Source organism: Anabrus simplex, chromosome 9, assembly GCF_040414725.1.
Source record: "Anabrus simplex isolate iqAnaSimp1 chromosome 9, ASM4041472v1, whole genome shotgun sequence".
Taxonomy (NCBI): Eukaryota; Metazoa; Arthropoda; class Insecta; order Orthoptera; family Tettigoniidae; genus Anabrus; species Anabrus simplex.
In genome coordinates this window covers 67,266,248-67,285,164 of record NC_090273.1, presented here as the reverse complement: position 1 = coordinate 67,285,164, position 18,917 = coordinate 67,266,248, and the positions used below count along the sequence as shown (strand labels likewise).

General features: G+C 40.2%; 1 protein-coding gene across 1 annotated transcript in view; it reads left to right on the top strand.

Annotated features, from left to right (window-relative positions):
- The first annotated feature begins 2,205 nt into the window (after nucleotides 1-2,205).
- Nucleotides 2,206-18,917, top strand: part of xmas (RRM_XMAS2 and SAC3_GANP domain-containing protein xmas) — a 224,530-nt gene continuing 207,818 nt past the window's right edge. The window contains exons 1-2 of the mRNA XM_067154007.2: nucleotides 2,206-2,333; nucleotides 16,156-16,328. Of these exons, the coding sequence (XP_067010108.2) occupies nucleotides 2,285-2,333; nucleotides 16,156-16,328 (222 nt within the window). The 5' untranslated portion in view covers nucleotides 2,206-2,284. The remainder of the gene's footprint in view (nucleotides 2,334-16,155; nucleotides 16,329-18,917) is intronic.

Here is an 18,917-nt window from a genome sequence, read left to right as displayed (position 1 = left end):
GTGGCTGCAGATAGAATACATCACCTCATAAAAGAGATTTGGGAAAGTGAAAGGATTCCGAACGATTGGAAATGTGTGCTTATCCACCCACTCCACAAGAAAGGTAGCTGAATGGATATTAATAACTATAGAGGTATCTCTTTACTTTCAGTCGGGTACAAAATATTCTCCAAAGTGCCACTGAACAGGGTTGAAGAACAAATAGACTCTCTCATTGGAGAATACCAAGCTGGTTTCAGGAAAGGGAGGTCTTGTACAGAACAGATATTCAACCTCAAGGGTATTCTAAGGACTAGAGCATTGAGGGGCCAGAACACAGTAGTAATCTTCGTTGATTTCCAAAAAGCATATGACTCAATTGATAGACAGACATTATTTAATGTCCTAGAAGAGTTTGAAATCGACAGGAAAATGAGAGGAATGATAAAATAAACCTTGACAGACACCTTCTCAAAAATTAAATTTGCTGGAGAAATCTCTGATCCATTCCAAATAAAGACAGGAGTCAGACAAGGAGATGGATTATCACCCATCCTGTTTAAAATTGTATTGGAGAAAGTCGTAAGAACCTGGGAAAACTCTCTGAAAGTAGAAGGCATACAGGGAATTAATCTTGGGTGCAAGGGACAAAACTTGGAAATTAAATGTCTGGCTTTTGCTGATGATCTTGCTCTCTTAGCTCAAAACAGAGAGGATGCCCAAAGGATGCTGGAGCTTCTTCATGACATTGCGAAGAAAACAGGTCTCAAAGTCTCCTACGAAAAGACAAAGTACATGGAGCACCGACATCAGGGAGAGAAAAGCATGGAAGTGAAGTGTGGAAAGGTTAGAAGAGTAGAAAAGTTTAAGTATTTGGGAGAACTGATCCAATCCAATGGACTAGACAAGGAGGCAAACAAGGAAAGAGCTAGAAAATTGGAACTGGCCTACAGACTGACACAGAACAGGTACAATAAACGGGCAATATCCTACAAAGCTAAAATTAAACACTACAACGTTGTTGTAAAATCAGAGGGGCTGTACGGTTCAGAATGCCTTATCTTAAATAAAAAAGGGGAACTGAAAGAAATCGAGAAGAAGGAAAGGAAAATTCTGAGGAAAATTCTTGGTCCTCAGAAAACGACAGATGGAACATGGAGGAAAAGGAGAAATGAGGATTTCTACAAGTATTCCCAAAAGATCACGGACACAATGCAAAAACGAAGACTGAAATTTTACGGACATCTCGTCAGAATGAATGACAACCGCCTGACTAAAAGGACATTTAAATACATGATTGGATTGAGGAGGACAATGAAATGGGTGGAGGAGGTTAAGAAGGACGCAGAAGAAATTCAAAGAACACCAGAGAAAAATAAGGAGTGAACGAATGAAGAAGTTCTGGGAAGCGAAAAGAAGAAGACTGGCCAGAAAGCATTAAGTTTAACGTGCTCCACAGTTGGCCAAATTCGGAAGCAAGAAGAATAATTCATTTCAGTTAATTCCAACAAGCCTGCAGGCTCATACGGAGGACTTGTACAGGTCGTCACATTCTGGAGGGCACTTACATAGCTGAATAGAGATATCAATAAGTGATGAGCATATAAACACATGGTATATTAAATTTGTACATCATCAAAATGAAGAATTCCGAGGAATAATTCCTGACGTATGTGTAAGAACACCTAATTTATTTATCAGTTCGGATTTCAGTGTGCATTTCATAAAGAATGCTCTTCCAAATACTTTTCGACTTCTGAAAACGAAGTGTTCGTTTTCTTTTCTTATTTAAATGTTTGCGCTTGTTTCAAGGATCATGTTTGTTTTACTTTGCAAATGGAGACAAAACTATCTCGAGAGCAGTACTGCCAATCAAACGAGATTTAAGATATTCTTCGTCAAGGTAATATGATGTTTCCGTTAATTCACAATGAGTCTTGCCCCTGTCTGAACCTTTTAATAGAGCTATGAGCTATAGAAATGAAGATGTCACTACAAATAATACAGACATTCGACGACTATTTTAATTAGCGATTTGAGATATTTTTATTGGCAACATATGGGTAATTTTCAGGAAGTAAACTCCCTGGTCTCTTCGTCGTGGTATGGGAATATCTGTGTGTTTATATTTGTGATGTTTGATTTTATCGCTATTTGTTTTTGTGAGTTGGTGCAGCTCTTGCGATGCTTGCGATTTTGAAGCATTCGTAAGAGACGACTGTTTATACAACAGTGAAATTTGACAGTAGGAGAAATGGGAGAGTGTGATTAGTTGTAATTTACTGTTACTCCAGTAAATAAAATCATGTCATTTTCTGCTTCTCAACACTCGGACGATTCTCCCGAGAAAGAACGTAAGTAGGCCTACATATACTATATTCATTTCACCTTCTGAGACTGTTTAAAATAAATCAAAATATGATATTTTTCATTTATACCGCATATCTGCATTTTCCTGCGCCGCGAAATTGAATCTCTTGTGTAGATTTGAGGTTAGGCTTATCTTCAGTGTGGTAACGAATGCATTAAAATTCCACTGTCCTCCGCTGCAGGGTATAAAAATAAACATACTTGTTTTTTCTTTGGGTGGGTTAGTAGTTCACTGGCATCCATAATTGAGACATCTCTCCTCTACAAGTAATGTGAGTTAAAATTTCCATTATTTACCTTTCACCATAACGCCATTTAAGTTGAGGGAACCTTATTCCACCTCGGCTCTATGCACAGAGTTGGTGCCCACGTTGTTTTTAAACTACAAATCAAGCAATAGCAAGAGCAGCTTGTTCTTAAACAATATCTTATCACTGATAAGTGGTGCACTTACTACATTGATGTCATGCTTTGCCCCACTCCTGCACCAGGGCATTCTGTGGCATGGAGCACTATTAGGGCTGCAATGTGTGGTGATACTCCCAACATGAGCCATAATTAGCCCAAGTGAAGGAGTATAGATAGTGGCAGCTCCCTCTTGACTTGCCTAGTTGCTCTCTACTGCTGCCTGCACCCTTTCTAGCATCAGCATTGCACACCCCTCTTACTTTGTGGGAAGGTAGTATGAGGTCTTAACTCTAATGGTATGGTAATATGTATGAAGGTTGCTGAACCACCTTACCAAACTCTAACCTAACCCTATCACTGACAGTGCTTTTTGGTAAACCAGAACCTAACCAGTCACTAACAGTAACCATGTGGGGTCATTAGTGGAGCCTGTGCTTCCCCCTCCCGCCCCCCTGCCTGGAGGCATCACCACTAACAGTCATTTTTGTCCACACCACGATTAGTGCACTCTGCATTTGTTATGTCAGCAGTGCGTAAAACAGTTGGCTATCAAGCATGCCAAGTGGAGGACAGCGAAATAAGGAGAGAGTGAGAGGGAAAGTGATGTGACATGAATGTTCTTACAATGATAAGTACCCTCGCAGTCTATTCCAGCTCATTCCAAACTGTTCACTGATGTTACAGTCTAGTGAGTTTTGGGGCCATGGCAGTATGGAGAATTCATTTTCTTGTTTCTCTAACCTATTGTTTAGTACTCTGGATCTGATGACACAGTGTGCTATCCTGTTTAAACATGGTACAGTGGTCAAGAAAGACTCCGTGAAGATAAAAATACAGATGGTGAACTAACAGATCTCTGTAGCATTCACCATTCAAGGAGTGCGATATGATGAGCAACTGAGGGCATGACAGTTCCACCACCGACTTTCTGAACAAGACAGTTTGATGTACGTTGAGACTTCACTCTACAGACTGGTTGGATCCTCAACAGATCCACCATCAGTTCTGAAAGGTAGCCTAGGTGTCATTGAAGAAGCATATTAGGGAAATGAGGTACGAGTTAGTCTTGCGGTGCTTTCTTCATTGAACTAGAAGGTGTTGTTACATATCAGTCCACCAAGTCCACTAATGGTGATAATAATAATCATATGGATTTAGCTGCCGAGGGCAGGCATTTTGATTTGACAATCTCTGTTGGGTGATCACTGGCTGAGTTTTAATTAATTTTGTCAGGTAAACACCATATGTGTCACCAGAGATCTTTTACATTCAGACATCATATGCTATTGAATGCTGCATGGACTTTTGTTTGCCCTTCAAAAATCCAGCCACTTCTGCCAGGTTTGAACCTGCAGTCTTGGGATCTGGAGGCCGACACTCTTACCACTGATCCACGGAGGGAGCTAGCTAACTCACTGAAATGCATGCAGCAGCTCACCCTATGAGTTAAAATTATTCATCATTCATCACAAGAACTGGCTACATAAGGATTGTTGTGACTAGCATTGCTCATACCTCAGTCACTTTTATATTATTAAAACCAGTGATGAGATTGGGACAAGAAGATGAGTTACAAACCAGGAAACACAGTGCATTCTGAACACTTTATCTTGCCAGAGATGGATCCAGGCAAGATCAGTGACAAAATTTCTTGTACTTCCCTGCTGTTCTACTGGTGGGTCAGATTTTCCATTGTGATACGTCATGGATGAGGAACCTGTTGTGATATTGAGTACTCACCTCTTGGTCAACCACAAACCACCCAAATATCTGCCTACAGTTGAAGTCACTCAACTTACCCTCTTTACCTACGACTGATAAATGTTGCCTTTTACCATGCAGAGCATTATGCACTGAACTGGTAGCAATATATCATTCATTTTTGATAATCTGAAGGAATAAAAATGTTTCAGTATATTTAATTGGAGTCAGCTAAATTAGTATTCAGCAAAGAAATTGTATTTCATTTCTGTTATAATGAAAGCGTTCGAAAGGCGTAGGGATGTGGCGACCCCATCGTCCAGTGGGTTAGCCACCCGAGTATTGGCGGGAAAACCATACGTATTTAAGGTAGGAGGAAATGCCTGCCTTTCGCCAGAAAACATCATGAGGCCCTCTAAGGCTAACAACCTTAGTTGTACAATGTTGGACTATGTCCAATCCCTAAAATGAACATTAATATCATGGAACAAGCTTCTTACGAATTAAATTACCCTGAAGACAAAATCAGGCTTTCGGATTCCAGGGTGCCTGACATTTTGAAGCTTGTGAGTGAATCAGAGCACCACAAGAACATTGCTAAATTCAAGAATAAGAGAAAATACTATTTTGGAACATTCATCATCAACTCCCTTATTCAGGTTGGAAAACTGAAACAGTTAACAGCGGAGCTACATAGACTCGACATCTCGATATTGGCCCTCCAGGAAATGCGGTACATGGATGAAGAACCTTTTGAATCAGATGGGTTCAGAATCTTCAAAGGAAAGGCCGGAAAAAAAGATCATGAAAAGTGTCCTGCAACCGGGAACAGCCTTTGTAGTAAACAAAAAGTTTCTAAACACTATGGTCGACTTCAAGAGTGTAAACTCAAGACCATCGCTCATGACGATCAAATCAGCGAATAAGAAATACACGCTGATATATGCTCATGCACCAATAAATGAGGATAATAAAAAGAACCCCGATATGGTTGAAGAGTTTTGGGACAAACTGGGGGATGAAATACTAAAGATCCCAAAAAATAACATCAAAATTCTCCGGGGGGACTTCAATGCACAAGTGGGGTAGGAAAGGAAGTACATTGAAATAGTTGGACATTATCCGGCACACAACAGGACGAATAAAAACGGTGAAAGACTGATCAATTTATGCAATATGAACAACTTCAAACTCATGTCTACCCATTTCAAAGCACGCCCCAACAAAAATAAAACATGGGTATCACCAAACCCCTTGCTAGGCAAATTTCAACTGGACCATGTAGCGATATCCAAGAACAATTACAAGGAAATTCATAACGTCAAAGTTAGAAAAGCAGTTAATGTAACATCAGACCATTACTTATCACAGATTAAGATGAATTTCATACCCGGACGAAAAACACATATCTGTGGCAATAGAGTACCAAAAATTGACTGTGAATTGCTCATCCAAGAAAAGAGGGAAGAATACAGGAAAAAGCTACAGGTGCCAAAAAATTAGAATGAAGTGACAAAAGATCTGCAGGAGCCAGCAGTTGAATTAGCATCTACGAAACGTTGAAGCAAGCATGCATGGTGGAATGCAGAATGTGAAAATGCAATCAAAGAAAGATTTGAGGCATGGAAATCATGGAATGAGAATAAGACTGTGACAAATTTGGAAAAATCACGAGAAATAAGAAAACAAACCCACCAAACACTGAGAAGAGTCAGAAGAGAACACCTTAGGGCAGAAGTCACAGAAAAGGATGAAAACTTCAAGAAAAACAATACCAGCTTATTCCATAGGGCCTTTAAAAATAGAATCAAAGGCTATATAGCACCGAGCCTGCATTTCAAGAAAACGGACGGAACTCTTGCCCTCAACAATAAAGATAACTGTGAGATCCTTGCAAAGTACTTTGAAGACCTCCTTAACTGTGAATCACCACGGGTCAAATTGGAGATTGAGAAGGACACAATCCAGAACCCAGATTCTGAACCACCAGATGAGGAAGAAGTAAGGGAAGTAATAAACTCCCTAAAGAACAACAAAGCATCTGGTGAAGATGGAGTAATACCAGAACTGTGGAAGATAGCCAATGACGCCTTTATCACTGAAGTGACAGAACTGTTCTGGAATATTTGGAGAGATGAGAAAATACCAGAAGACTGGCTAGAGGCATTAATACACTCGCTACATAAAAAGGGACTGAAAACAGATGTCAACAACTACCAAGGAATATCACTTTTATCTGTCACGTATAAGATTTTTTCTAAACTCCTATTGAACAGACTGACACCGCAAATTGACCACAAGTTGGGAGAGTATCAGGGTGGCTTCAGGAGAGGGCGCTCTTGTCAGGATCATATCTTGAGTCTAAAAATGATAATCAAATATTACAATGCGCGACCAAAGAACATCTTCATCTTCGTTGCCTTTCAAAAAGCATACGATTCAATAGATAGAGACACATTGATGGAAATTTTGAGAGAATATGGCATCGATCAAAAAACACTCAACTTACTTAGGTTAACACTAACAAACACCATATCCAAAGTGAAATTTCGAGGAGAGATCAGCAAACCCTTCCAGATAAAAACAGGTCTGAGACAGGGTGACAGCTTATCCCCAACACTCTTCAACGTGGTTCTAGATAAGGTCATGAAAACACTGTGGAAACATAATGACTCAGGTGCTATAATAGGTAGTAAAAATAAACATGTCAAACCCAAGTGTTTGGCCTTTGCCGATGATTTGGCACTCTTCGCTGAGACAGAACAGGAAGCAATAACACAATAAATGAACTACAGGAGATAGCTGAGAAAACAGGTTTAAAAATCTTCACAAAAACAGAGATGATGAGCACGGACAGGAATTATGTGAAGAGAACAATGAAGACGAAATATGGCAAAGTGAAGGTCACAAAGCAGTTTAAATACCTGGGAGAGATTATCAGCAGCAACGGGATGGATAAAGAGGCCATGGAAAATAGAAGACTTCAGTTGGAAAGGCTAAACATTGCCACCAAAACCATTTACAACATAAAGAATCTTTCCATCAATGCAAAACTAAGACATTATGATGCTGTGGTAAAACCAGTGATTCTGTATGGAGTGGAAACTGCAACACTAACGAACCTGGAAAAACTACTAAAGATTGAAAGGAGAATATTGAGGAGGATTTACGGCCCAAGGGTGGTAGATGGGAACTACAGATTACGATCAAATAAGGAGATATACAAAAGAACAGAAGACCTGGAAACAACAATAAGGAAAAGACGGCTGTGATTCTATGGACACATGGTCAGGATGGATCCAGCAAGGTTAAATAAACAAATTTTTAATAAAATATACTACTTGAAGAGCCAGGGGGGATATGCCAAGCAGATGAAGGAAGAGCTCAAGAGGTTAGGAATTGCAGATGAAGAATGTCGTGATAGAGACCAATTCAGGAAAAGACTTTCCAACATAAAAGTTCTGGTTGAAGAAAAGAAAGAGCGCATTGAGGAAAGATGGACTGAAGAGAGAAGAGCGCAACGTTCTGAAAGAATGAAGGCACTGTGGAGAAAAAGGAAGGAAGAAGGGATGATTAGAAGGAAGTGAAGTGGTATTGGCGTGGTCCTAAGTTTGGCCGGTTCGCAAGAAAGAAGAAGAAGAAAGCATTCAAGAGATGAGTGCAAGGTGATATAACATTCCACGAACCTACTACGCTGGCGTAGCAGGGGGAGAGGTGATATTCCCATGTGGTGCTGCGTCCAAGGTGGCGGATAGGGGAGTCCTAACCGGCTTGCCGGCAGACTTGAGGGAAATAAAATACCTCTCGCGGACCAAACACACAACTTCCCGTGGGTGGGGGACGCAGACGAAGAATGCACCCACCGTATCCCCTGCCTGTCGTAAGAGTTGACTAAAAGGGGCGAACAAGGGATGATTTTCTTGGAACCATAAAACTACTTGTGATTAGTACCGCCACGCGGGGAGCACCATGGGTCGCTTTTACTTGCATGTAGTACCACTATATTAGGTACCAAATAGGTTTGTGATTAGCAGCACACAGGAGCACCGCGAGGTCGGCTTTTGCAGTACCTGTGATTAGTACCACCGTATGAGTGGGACCATGGGATGGTAGCTACCATGGTTCTGCCTTGCCTATGATTAGTATCCACTATTTGAGGAACACCACGGAATAGTGCAGGTCCCTGCGGTTAGTACTCTTATGTGATGAACACCATAGGTTTGCGTTGGCTGTAAATGGCGCCGCAATATGAGAAACACTATAGGTCTGTATTACATGTCAAATATCATAACCTGTGTGTAGTACCATAATGTGTGGAATATCGCGAGTCTCTGCTACTTTTGATTAGTACCGCAACATGACAAATACCATGGTTCTACTTTCCTAGCGATAAGTACTGTTATGAGGGGCCAATAACTTGGATTTTGGACCCCCTTTTGACTGCAAGCATCATCAATTCACTGTTATGCTATAGCAGCAGTCCCTTGGTCAGTAATACTATTGTTTTATGTCAGTTTCTGTGAATATAAGGCATTGCGAGTCACATCCACTGATTGTTTTAAATTCATATCCACCCATTCATTCTTCGTCCTCACGTTCTGAATTCTGGTCAGTGGAGGATTTTGGACTTTTAATATGTTATTCCATTTCGTCTCATTTCGTACCATTAGGGGCCGATGACCTCGATGTTAGGCCCCTTTAAACAACAAGCATCATCATCATCATCATCATCGATATAACATTCTGGGAAACTTCTAATGACCGAGCTCAATAGCTGCAGTCGCTTATGTGTGGCCAGTATCCAGTATTTGGGAGATAGTGGGTTTGAACCCCACTGTTGGCAGCCCTGAAGATGGTTTTCCGTGGTTTCCTGTTTCCACACCAGGAAAATGCTGGGGCTGTACCTTAATAGACCACAGCCGCTTCCTTCCCACTCCTAGCCCTTTCCTGTCCCATCGTTGCCATAAGACCTATCTGTGTCTGTGCGACGTAAAGCAACTTGTAAAAAAAAAAATTAAAAAACAACTTCTGAACTTGCACACAAAAAGCCATTACAGTATATGGAAATTTTTCATGAAGGAAGTCAGAGAAGATTGGTAGACTATTGGCATAAAGGAAAAATATTCACTTATGACAGTACAGGATAGGACCATATACAGAAAGCTCGTGGAAGGTCACAGATGGACGGACACCAGGATCCAGATTCAGATCACGGAAGCAGAGAGAAAGAGGAGGAGTGAGAGAATGAAGAGGTATTGGGAAGAAAGAAGACGTGCCGAACAAGTCACTCGTGATCCTCAGGGGTCATAAAACGAACCGAATAGAATACCTTGCATAAACCAACATTTTCATAAATAATAAAACATATGATTAAAAATTTTGAAAAAACATTGCACTGAAGATTTTTGTAAATAATAGAACATGTAGGTAATCTGGTATGGAAAAAAAAAATTATTTAAAAAAGGCTTATTTTAATCTGCCTGGAACTCAAACAGGGTTGCAAGTATAGCAATCTTGCATGACACTACTACACTAGAAGTGCGTTGGGGGATTATTATTTAGGTGATATAACAGATATTCGTAGGTATGTTCTAAGTTTTGTAAATTGTCCTGTTATAAAACTACCAGATTTTAAGGATGGTGTAGGATAGAACAAATTTGTTACTTTCATTGACCTGTCTCAGTTTCATCCTTGGCTTTGACAACATGAAAGTGTTATTTTACATGTTATAAACCTCATTTTAGGTCTGTATTGAAAATTTAACAGTTCAACAATAATAAAGGTGTTTTTATTTGTTCCACCTATTCAGTACTTATATTTTCACTTATAGTGGTTACAAATTAGATTCTTAGTTACATGGGACATGTTTCGCCCTCAATTAAGGGCATCTTCAGCCTAAACACAATCATCAAAAATACAACTAAATTAAAAGTGGAAATTAAAAGTTTAGTCAGTTATTAAAATTCGGAACATAAAAATGTGAAAAGTGATAAAATATAAAGATGCTAATGGAAAACTTTCTTATGATTAAATTATAATCTTGTCGGAGACTAAAACTTCTTCTATTAAAATTCTAATTAAAACAGTTCATATAAAATATTAGTGGAAAATCAAAGTGGTAATAATATAAAGCCAACGACATGAGGGCGTGAACACAAGCATAAACTTGATTGTCATGAATATAATCTTTCCAAGGCTGCTGATGAAATTCGTCAGCAAGTGAGGCAGAAGCATCTGTTGAAAAATTGTAAGTGGCCGTTAGCACCGGTAGGTAATAAAATGGCTGAAACCTCTGCAGCACAGTTACAACACCAGACTTAGAGCCAACAGACGGGCAGCAACCAACTCAACAGCAGATAACGAATAACAACTTCCACTTACATAAAACATTATTTCTGCATCTACTGACATTTTCTGGCAAGGTTTCAGCCATTTTATTACCTACCGGTGCTAACGGCCACTTACAATTTTTCACTTGCTGACAAATTTCATCAGCAGCCTTGGAAAGATTGTATTCATGACAATCAAGTTTATGCTTGTGTTCACGCCCTCATGTCGTTGGCTTTATATTATTACCACTTTGATTTTCCACTAGTATTTTATATGAACTGTTTTAATTAGAATTTTAATAGAAGAAGTTTTAGTCTCCGACAAGATTATAATTTAATCATAAGAAAGTTTTCCATTAGCATCTTTATATTTTATCACTTTTCACATTTTTATGTTCCGAATTTTAATAACTGACTAAACTTTTAATTTCCACTTTTAATTTAGTTGTATTTTTGATGATTGTGTATAGGCTGAAGATGCCCTTAATTGAGGGCGAAACATGTCCCATGTAACTAAGAATCTAATTTGTAACCGCTATAAGTGAAAATATAAGTATTGAATAGGTGGAACAAATTAAAACACCTTTATTAGTTGAACATGAAAGTGACCGAGGTATGAGTAATGCTTCTTCTTCTTTTCTTCATGGGGCCTCTAAATATTAGTTGCTAACTAGCGTCAACCTCTTAAGATCTTTTGCTACCATGTTTTCCCTTCATTCCCACCTAGATATACCTGCTCCCTTCACAAAGCTGCAGGTTGTTATTGGGTCTTCTTGAATTTTTCCACTCTCTTCACCTGGTAGTCCTAGAGTGGAGAGTCTGATTGTACCTAGCGCCTCACATTCGAAAAGTATATGTTCAGCTGATTCCTCTGCTTCATTGCATTTTCTACATATGTAGTCTATTATTACTCCAATTCTATGTAGGTGTTTTTTCAGATGGTAGTGTCCTGTCAACAGTCCTACTACCCGTCTTATATTTTCTCTGCTGAGTTTCAACAGTTCTTTAGTATGCTTATTGTTTGGTCTTTTTATCAATCCCTCAATCCCTTTGCAAGCCTGCATCCTGGAGTATTTTTCCAGTTCTCCATTTGTTTCTTTTGTAGCCATTTTCCTATGTAGTGTCGGGCTTGTCGATAGGAAATCCTGCATACAGTTTCTGGGCCTACAAAATGTGTTTCTGCCTCTTTCCTGGCCAGTTTATATGAGTAATGCTAGTAATGCCATTCCTTAGTCTGCCTGCTGTCATTTCTTGATGGATACAGTACTTTTGCATCCATCTCTTGGCACAGGCCAGAGCAAAGTGTAGCTTCCACTGAAGTCCCAGTCTCATCCATGGCTGTGACAATATGGAAGCTGCTAGGGTATGGGTGGTGCTGATTAATGACATTCAGAGCACAACCAGTGTGTCTGAGTGTAATGAAAGGTGTTGGTCATAGGGTTAGTTGTGCTACAATAGCACTGTCTGACCCAGTGAGGAAAGCAATGGCAAACTACCTCACTCCTCATCTTGCCTAGTATGCCTCATTTTCCCTATAACTGCATAGCCTTTGGTGATGCTATTTGAGGATCCAACCAGCCTCTGGGCTGATGACCTAACAGACAGACAGATGCATCCAGTCCCTATTATGAATGGTGTGAAAATGTTGCTCATAGGGTCGGTTGATGCGGGCATTTTAGTGGGCTGGGCAGACTGAGATGTAATAGCAACTTCTGGTTTAGTGAGGAAAACAACGGGAAACTACCTCACTCCTTTTTTCCCTAGTACGCCTCTTCAGTGATGCCTGCGCCACCTGATGGCTGTTCTGTTGAGGTCCAAACCAGCCTTCGGGCTGAGCACTCAACATACATACAAATAAAGAAGAGACATTGTTTGAAAGGAAAGAGAATATGAGAGAAGTCTTAATTTTTCACATGCATCATGGCATAAACTGCTGCCATCTCATAGCAATTCACTCAAACTTTGCTTCTGGTTGAGAGCTAATTTTTGACATGACCATCACATGGTATCACATCATCACGCATAAGATGTCATGCGCCAGGTGTTCCTAATCCAGTGATCATTCAATCTAGAATGTAAATAATGTTAAAAATGACCAAAGTAGTTTTTTCTTCCTCTTCTTCACCCATGTCCAGGAACCTCCTGGGTTGGGCAATGGATCAGTGACCTTTATTTTTTCCTCTCCTTTCACCACTTCTCACTGAATATTTTCTCCACTTCCACATGTCATTTTCCAATATCCTCCATAATCTGATCCCTACGTCTCTTCCTCAGATTTCCTCTTTCCCTCCAATCTCTGCTCCATAATGCCCCTTTGGATTTTCCCGGTTCTTTCTATATCCATCTTCCATCTGATTTCCTTGTTTCTGTAGAGGATGGTTGCCTAGTTACACTTACTCTTAAAACAATAACCACCACCACTGCCGCTGCCGCCACCACCATCACCTTTAATGCACTTCATTTCTACTGCTTAGATTCTCTTGGCCAAATAGGTTGGTATTGGCACAAAATAAGCGTTGAAAGGGGGTTTTCTCACTATTAACTGGGATGTCTTTTTTTCCATACCAAATCTCTGACTTTTTGATAAAACCATTTGCTTGTTGGATTCTCAAACTTATTTTTCTCTAGATGATTCCATCATTCATTACTTCACTTCCCAAATACTTAAAACTGTCAACCACTTTCAGTGCCTCTTCCATCACTCCCCTTCCATTCCTGTCTCTCCTCTGTCATGAGCAGAGTTTTTTTTTTTTTTTCCTCTACTTATTTTGGGCAGACTACTCCAAAGTCTTATTCCAGATATCCAGTTGAGCCTGAACTTCCAGTTCATCATCTCCGATTATCACTATGTCATCTGCCAACAACCGTGCCCTCGTGCCATATGAGATCCTTGCCTTTGCTTCCTTGTGAATTTCATCCATGATGATTACAGACTGGAGAGGTGACAGTACAGTTTTTTGTCTCAGGCCTGTTTCTATTCAAAATCAGTTTGAATTGCCCACTTTTTTTTTTTTTTTTTTTTTGCTAGTTGCTTTACGTTGCACCGACACAGATAGGTCTTATAGCGACGATGGGATGGGAAAGGCCTAGGAGTTGGAAGGAAGCGGCTGTGGCCTTAATTAAGGTACAGCCCCAGCATTTGCCTGGTGTGAAAATGGGAAACCACGGAAAACCATTTTCAGGGCTGCCGACAGTGGGGCTCGAACCCACGATCTCCCGGATGCAAGCTCACAGCAATTGCCCACTTTTGTCCTGACACTGCTCTTTGAGTACACTTTCTGTATTCACATATATTTTTTTTCTTTGTAATGTATCCCATGTGCCGGCCCCATGGTGTAGTGGTAGTGTGCCTGCCTCTTACCCGGAGGCCCTGGGTTCGATTCCCGGCCAGGTCAGGGATTTTTACCTGGACCTGAGGGCTGGTTCGAGGTCCACTTAACCTGTATGATTAGAATTGAGGAGCTATTTGACGGTGAGATGGCGGCCCCGGTCTAGAAAGCCAAGAATAACGGCCGAGAGAATTCGTGGTGCTGACCACACTACACCTCATAATCTGCAGGCCTTCGAGCTGAGCAGCGGTTGCTTGGTAGGCCAAAGCCCTTCAAGGGCTGTATTGTCATGGAAAAAAAAAAAAAAAGTATCCCATATTGCTTTTCTTGGAACACTGTCATAGGCTTTTTCTAGGTCATATAAATGTCAGCGCCAAGTCTTCACCATATTCCCCTCTCTTCTGATGTGTTAACAAATCTGTAGTCTAATACAAAAATTATGAACATGATCAAGGATCATTGATCTGCATTTAGCGCTGTTGCCCAGGTGTTAAATTACATATACATTTTTTTTACCTAGTCTCTTCTTAAATGATTTCAATGAACTTGGAAACTTATCAAACATTTCCCTTGACAAATTATTCCATTCCCTAATTCCTCTTGCTATAAATAAATATCTGCCCCAATTTGTCCTCTTGAATTTCTACTTTATCTTCATATTATGATCTTTCTATCTTTAAAAGCTCCACTCAAGCTTATTTGTCTACTAATGTCATTCCACACCATCTCTCCACTGACAGATTTGAACATACTGTTTAATCTATGACTGTTAGGTTCTTCAGTCTGTTGAAATTAATTTATGACAAAATGTCATTTAGAAAGTACCTGAAGAAGCAAATCAACAGATTATACCTGAAATTAAATTTTAAATAGTTAACAAAGTTGGAACTGGAAAGAAATGTCTTCCACATAAAAAAAAAATACATACCGCTTAGTTGAGCAGCTTGTCATAAAAGAATACGTGCCGCTTATTTGAGCAGCTTGTCTCTTTACTACTGAGTCTTTACTCCAAAGTTTGCAGCATTTTCATAACTCTATTCGTTTGTTGGAAATCACCCATAACAAATCGTACTGCTTTCCTTAGGATCTTTTCCAGTTCTCATATAAAGTAATCCTGGTAGGGGTACCATACACTGGAACAATATTCTGACTGGAGTCTTAACCAGAGGAGCGCGCAGCTGTGAGCTCGCATCCGGGAGATGGTGGGTTCGAACCCCACTGTCGGCAGCCCTGAAGATGGTTTTTCCGTGGTTTCCCATTTTCACGTCAGGCATATGCTGGGGCTGTACCTTAATTAAGGCCACGGCAGCTTCCTTCCCATTCCTAGGCCTTTCCTGTCCCATCGTCGCCATAAGACCAATCTGTATCGGTGTGACGTAAAGCAAATAGCAGAGACTTATATGCCCTCCTTTATATCCTTAGTTCAACCCTTAAATATCCTCATAACCATTTGAAGAGGTCTGTAACCTTTATTTACAACCTTATTGCTCCAATGAAGATACTTACAGTGTTCCCCATGAGGTTCTTTCACCCCATCAACATAGTGATTAAAACTGAGAGGACTTTTCTTCTTGGTGATACTTACAATCTGACTTTTCATCGTGTTTACCATCATACCATTGTCTGCTGTTGATCTCACAATACCGGGTGAGTTGGCCGTGCGCGTAGAGGCGTGCGGCTGTGAGCTTGCATCCGGGAGATAGTAGGTTCGAATCCCACTATCGGCAGCCCTGAAAATGGTTTTCTGTGGTTTCCCATTTTCACACCAGGCAAATGCTGGGGCTGTACCTTAATTAAGGCCACGGCTGCTTCCTTCCAACTCCTAAGCCTTTCCTATCCCATCGTCGCCATAAGACCTATCTGTGTCGGTGCGACGTAAAGCCCCTAGCATAAAAATGATCTCACAATATTGTTGAGATGCTTTTGCAGTTGCTCACAGTCCTGTAATTTATTTACAATTCTATACAGTATAACATATCTTTAGTGATGTGTTAGGGTATCATTATAAGATTCTCTATGATTGCTTATCATTTTTCAGGAGATGGCAAGAAGGACACTTTGGAGAACATACGTGTTCTCTACATATGTGACTTACCTGAATCCTTGATGGATGCGAAGATTATGAGGCAGCATTTCTCACAGTTTGCTACAGTAGAAAGAGTCTACATCAGCCATAAGAGAAGGAGCTGTACTGTACATTTTAGAACCCATGTAAGTACATGTTCATGTAAGTTCATTATTGGGAACAGTAAGACAAGTCAGTCTTTGAAAGATGTGTGAGATTGGTTAGGGAGAGGAGAGAACTGAATATGTAGAAGTACCATACTCCGAACTATAAGTAATGGATAGGAATAAGCAAATGATAAATCAAGTCATATATAGAAAAACAGAATCGTGAAATACAACACATAATAGGATAAACTCTATGACAGATCAGTATGGGAAGAGGGAGGAACAGGAAACGAGAACAAATATGAAAACATCAAAGGATAAGGATAATCATCCCAGCTGCTGGTCCCAAGCCCAGATAAATGGGGAGGTGAGTATCCAGTATGTTGGTCTTGACGTATTCACAGAGGCCAAGTCTGTGCCTCTGGTAAAACTCAAGTAATGCCTAGCTAGTATTTCAGCTAGGGTTTTTAGCAAATCCTATCCCTGAATGGTGAGGGACAAGGGCGAGTTCCTGGTGCCTTGAAATGGGAATATCTTGGCTAAGGTTTTGTAACCCTAACAGAAGAGTGTCTGGTCCTCCAGGTTTGGGGTTGAACATATGGATAACACCCTCACATTGTAAGAAAAAAATACACACTGTTGAGAAGCCAATAGATGATAATTGGATAAATCTTATGGATGCATGACCTGACAAGAAAAAGGACAATAATTTGATTATGGTGACTGGAGTGTTCAAAGTAGATGTAAAGTTGGTGCTTTGAAACACCTCAAAACAGAAATGGAAAAGTATAAAATAGACATAGTAGCAATTCAGGAAATGTGTTAGAAAGGAAATGAGATAGTGGAAACTGATTCACACTGTTCTACAGTGGGCATTTAAATAACACTTGTGGGCATTCGAGGTCAAGTACATACCTTTTGAGTAAAGTTGGGCAGGAAGGTTAAAAGAAATTGACCTGGCTCAGCTATGCCATACTCATCTGTGGGTCTAGGATCATCACACCTCAGAACTCAATGAAATCATCCTTAGAATATAAATTGCTTATCACAAAAACAGTGGTATGAGACTTTTCCATGGAAATGTCAGCATTTGTCTGCTAGTGTCATTTTGATGGTCGTAAATTCCTGGGGGACCATTTGTAATGGTAGAAGGGACATTATACAATGGCATCTGGTGACATTTTTCAGTGGGTGTGCGATATAAACATAGGTTTCTTATTGAATTCTAATAATGGAATATTGATAAAATGCAATTATTTAAGTGTATAGCAATGGCGTATGCTGCGATCAAGACGTGGGCTACCTCTAGACTTAGGTTACCCTTTTTCGATGGTTGGCTTAGTGAACGTCAAGCCTTCAGCGTTTTGAGCTGCAGCCAATAGCCAATGGAGCTCCCTGTTATGTTCTCAAAGCTGCTTCACAAGCTACTGCCCTGGCTTCTGCTACTTTCAATAATCAACACCTGATCAGTGGAGATGGTAGCCTAAGGTTTAGCAAATTAAAGTCCGGCTTTGTGGCTAAATGAATAGAATGCTTGTCTTTGGTCGGATGGCCCCGGTTCAATTTTCAGAATCAACCCCCTAATACTGTTAATTCCCCTAGCTTATGGACTGGGTGTTTATGACGTCTTCGCCATTCATTTCATCCTCATTAGGTCACCACCAAACCTATACAGATGCAATGCACCATTATTCATCATCATCATCATCATCATCTCAATTTCCCAACTCCAGTTTCCTGGATGTGTTGATTATTATTATTATTATTATTATTATTATTATTATTATTATTATTATTATTATTAAATAAAAATATTGAATTTTACAGCGGTTGTGCCCATCGTTCACTGGTGTCCTACCCATGGTCACGGGCTCGATTCCAATCAACAAACGAGAACACTAAACCTGAAAGATTGAATTTCATTTTAGCAGATCTACCAATAAAAGGAAAACTATTTTCTTCCTATAACAGCAGCCCTGCAGTGTCTTCCTACAAGGGTGTAGAAGAAAACGGGAGTTAAATAACAGCACTCTGTTATCTATATACAGTAATTAAATCAGAAGTATGAGGCAAGGAAGTATATATGATGAGTAACGCATGGTTGATAGTTAGCAGTGGCGATCTGACGGACTGAAGCCTAGTGCACCTATCCCCTCGGTCCGCGCTCCTACCCGATATACAGCAGCAAGCCGTGTGGGGCGAGTCGAGGCGAGAGGGACGAGAGTCTGGGCTGCAATATCAGTCTCCGATGCCTTGCTCTCAGAAATACGTGTGGTGTTTTTTCTTACTGCTGCCAAGTTTTGGAAATGGAACAACGTGTCATATGCTTACATTATAATATACTTTAAGGCAGAAACACACTACTGTCACTTCACGTGAACTCTCGCTTAGCTGAGTCAGCGTGGAGGGAAGGTTGATGATGTCATTGCATGCGGTGTGAAGACAGGAAACACAGTATCCTCACGTTAACAGATCACAGTATACTTCATTTGATGGCAAGCTGCGATAAAACATCCAATTCATTGGATTCTGATGATCTTTTAATTGCCTGTACTGTTTCTGTTGCCATAAGTACTGTCTGTCGCAAATGACAATGGGTACATGAAACTAAATTGCAGAGGGAAGAAA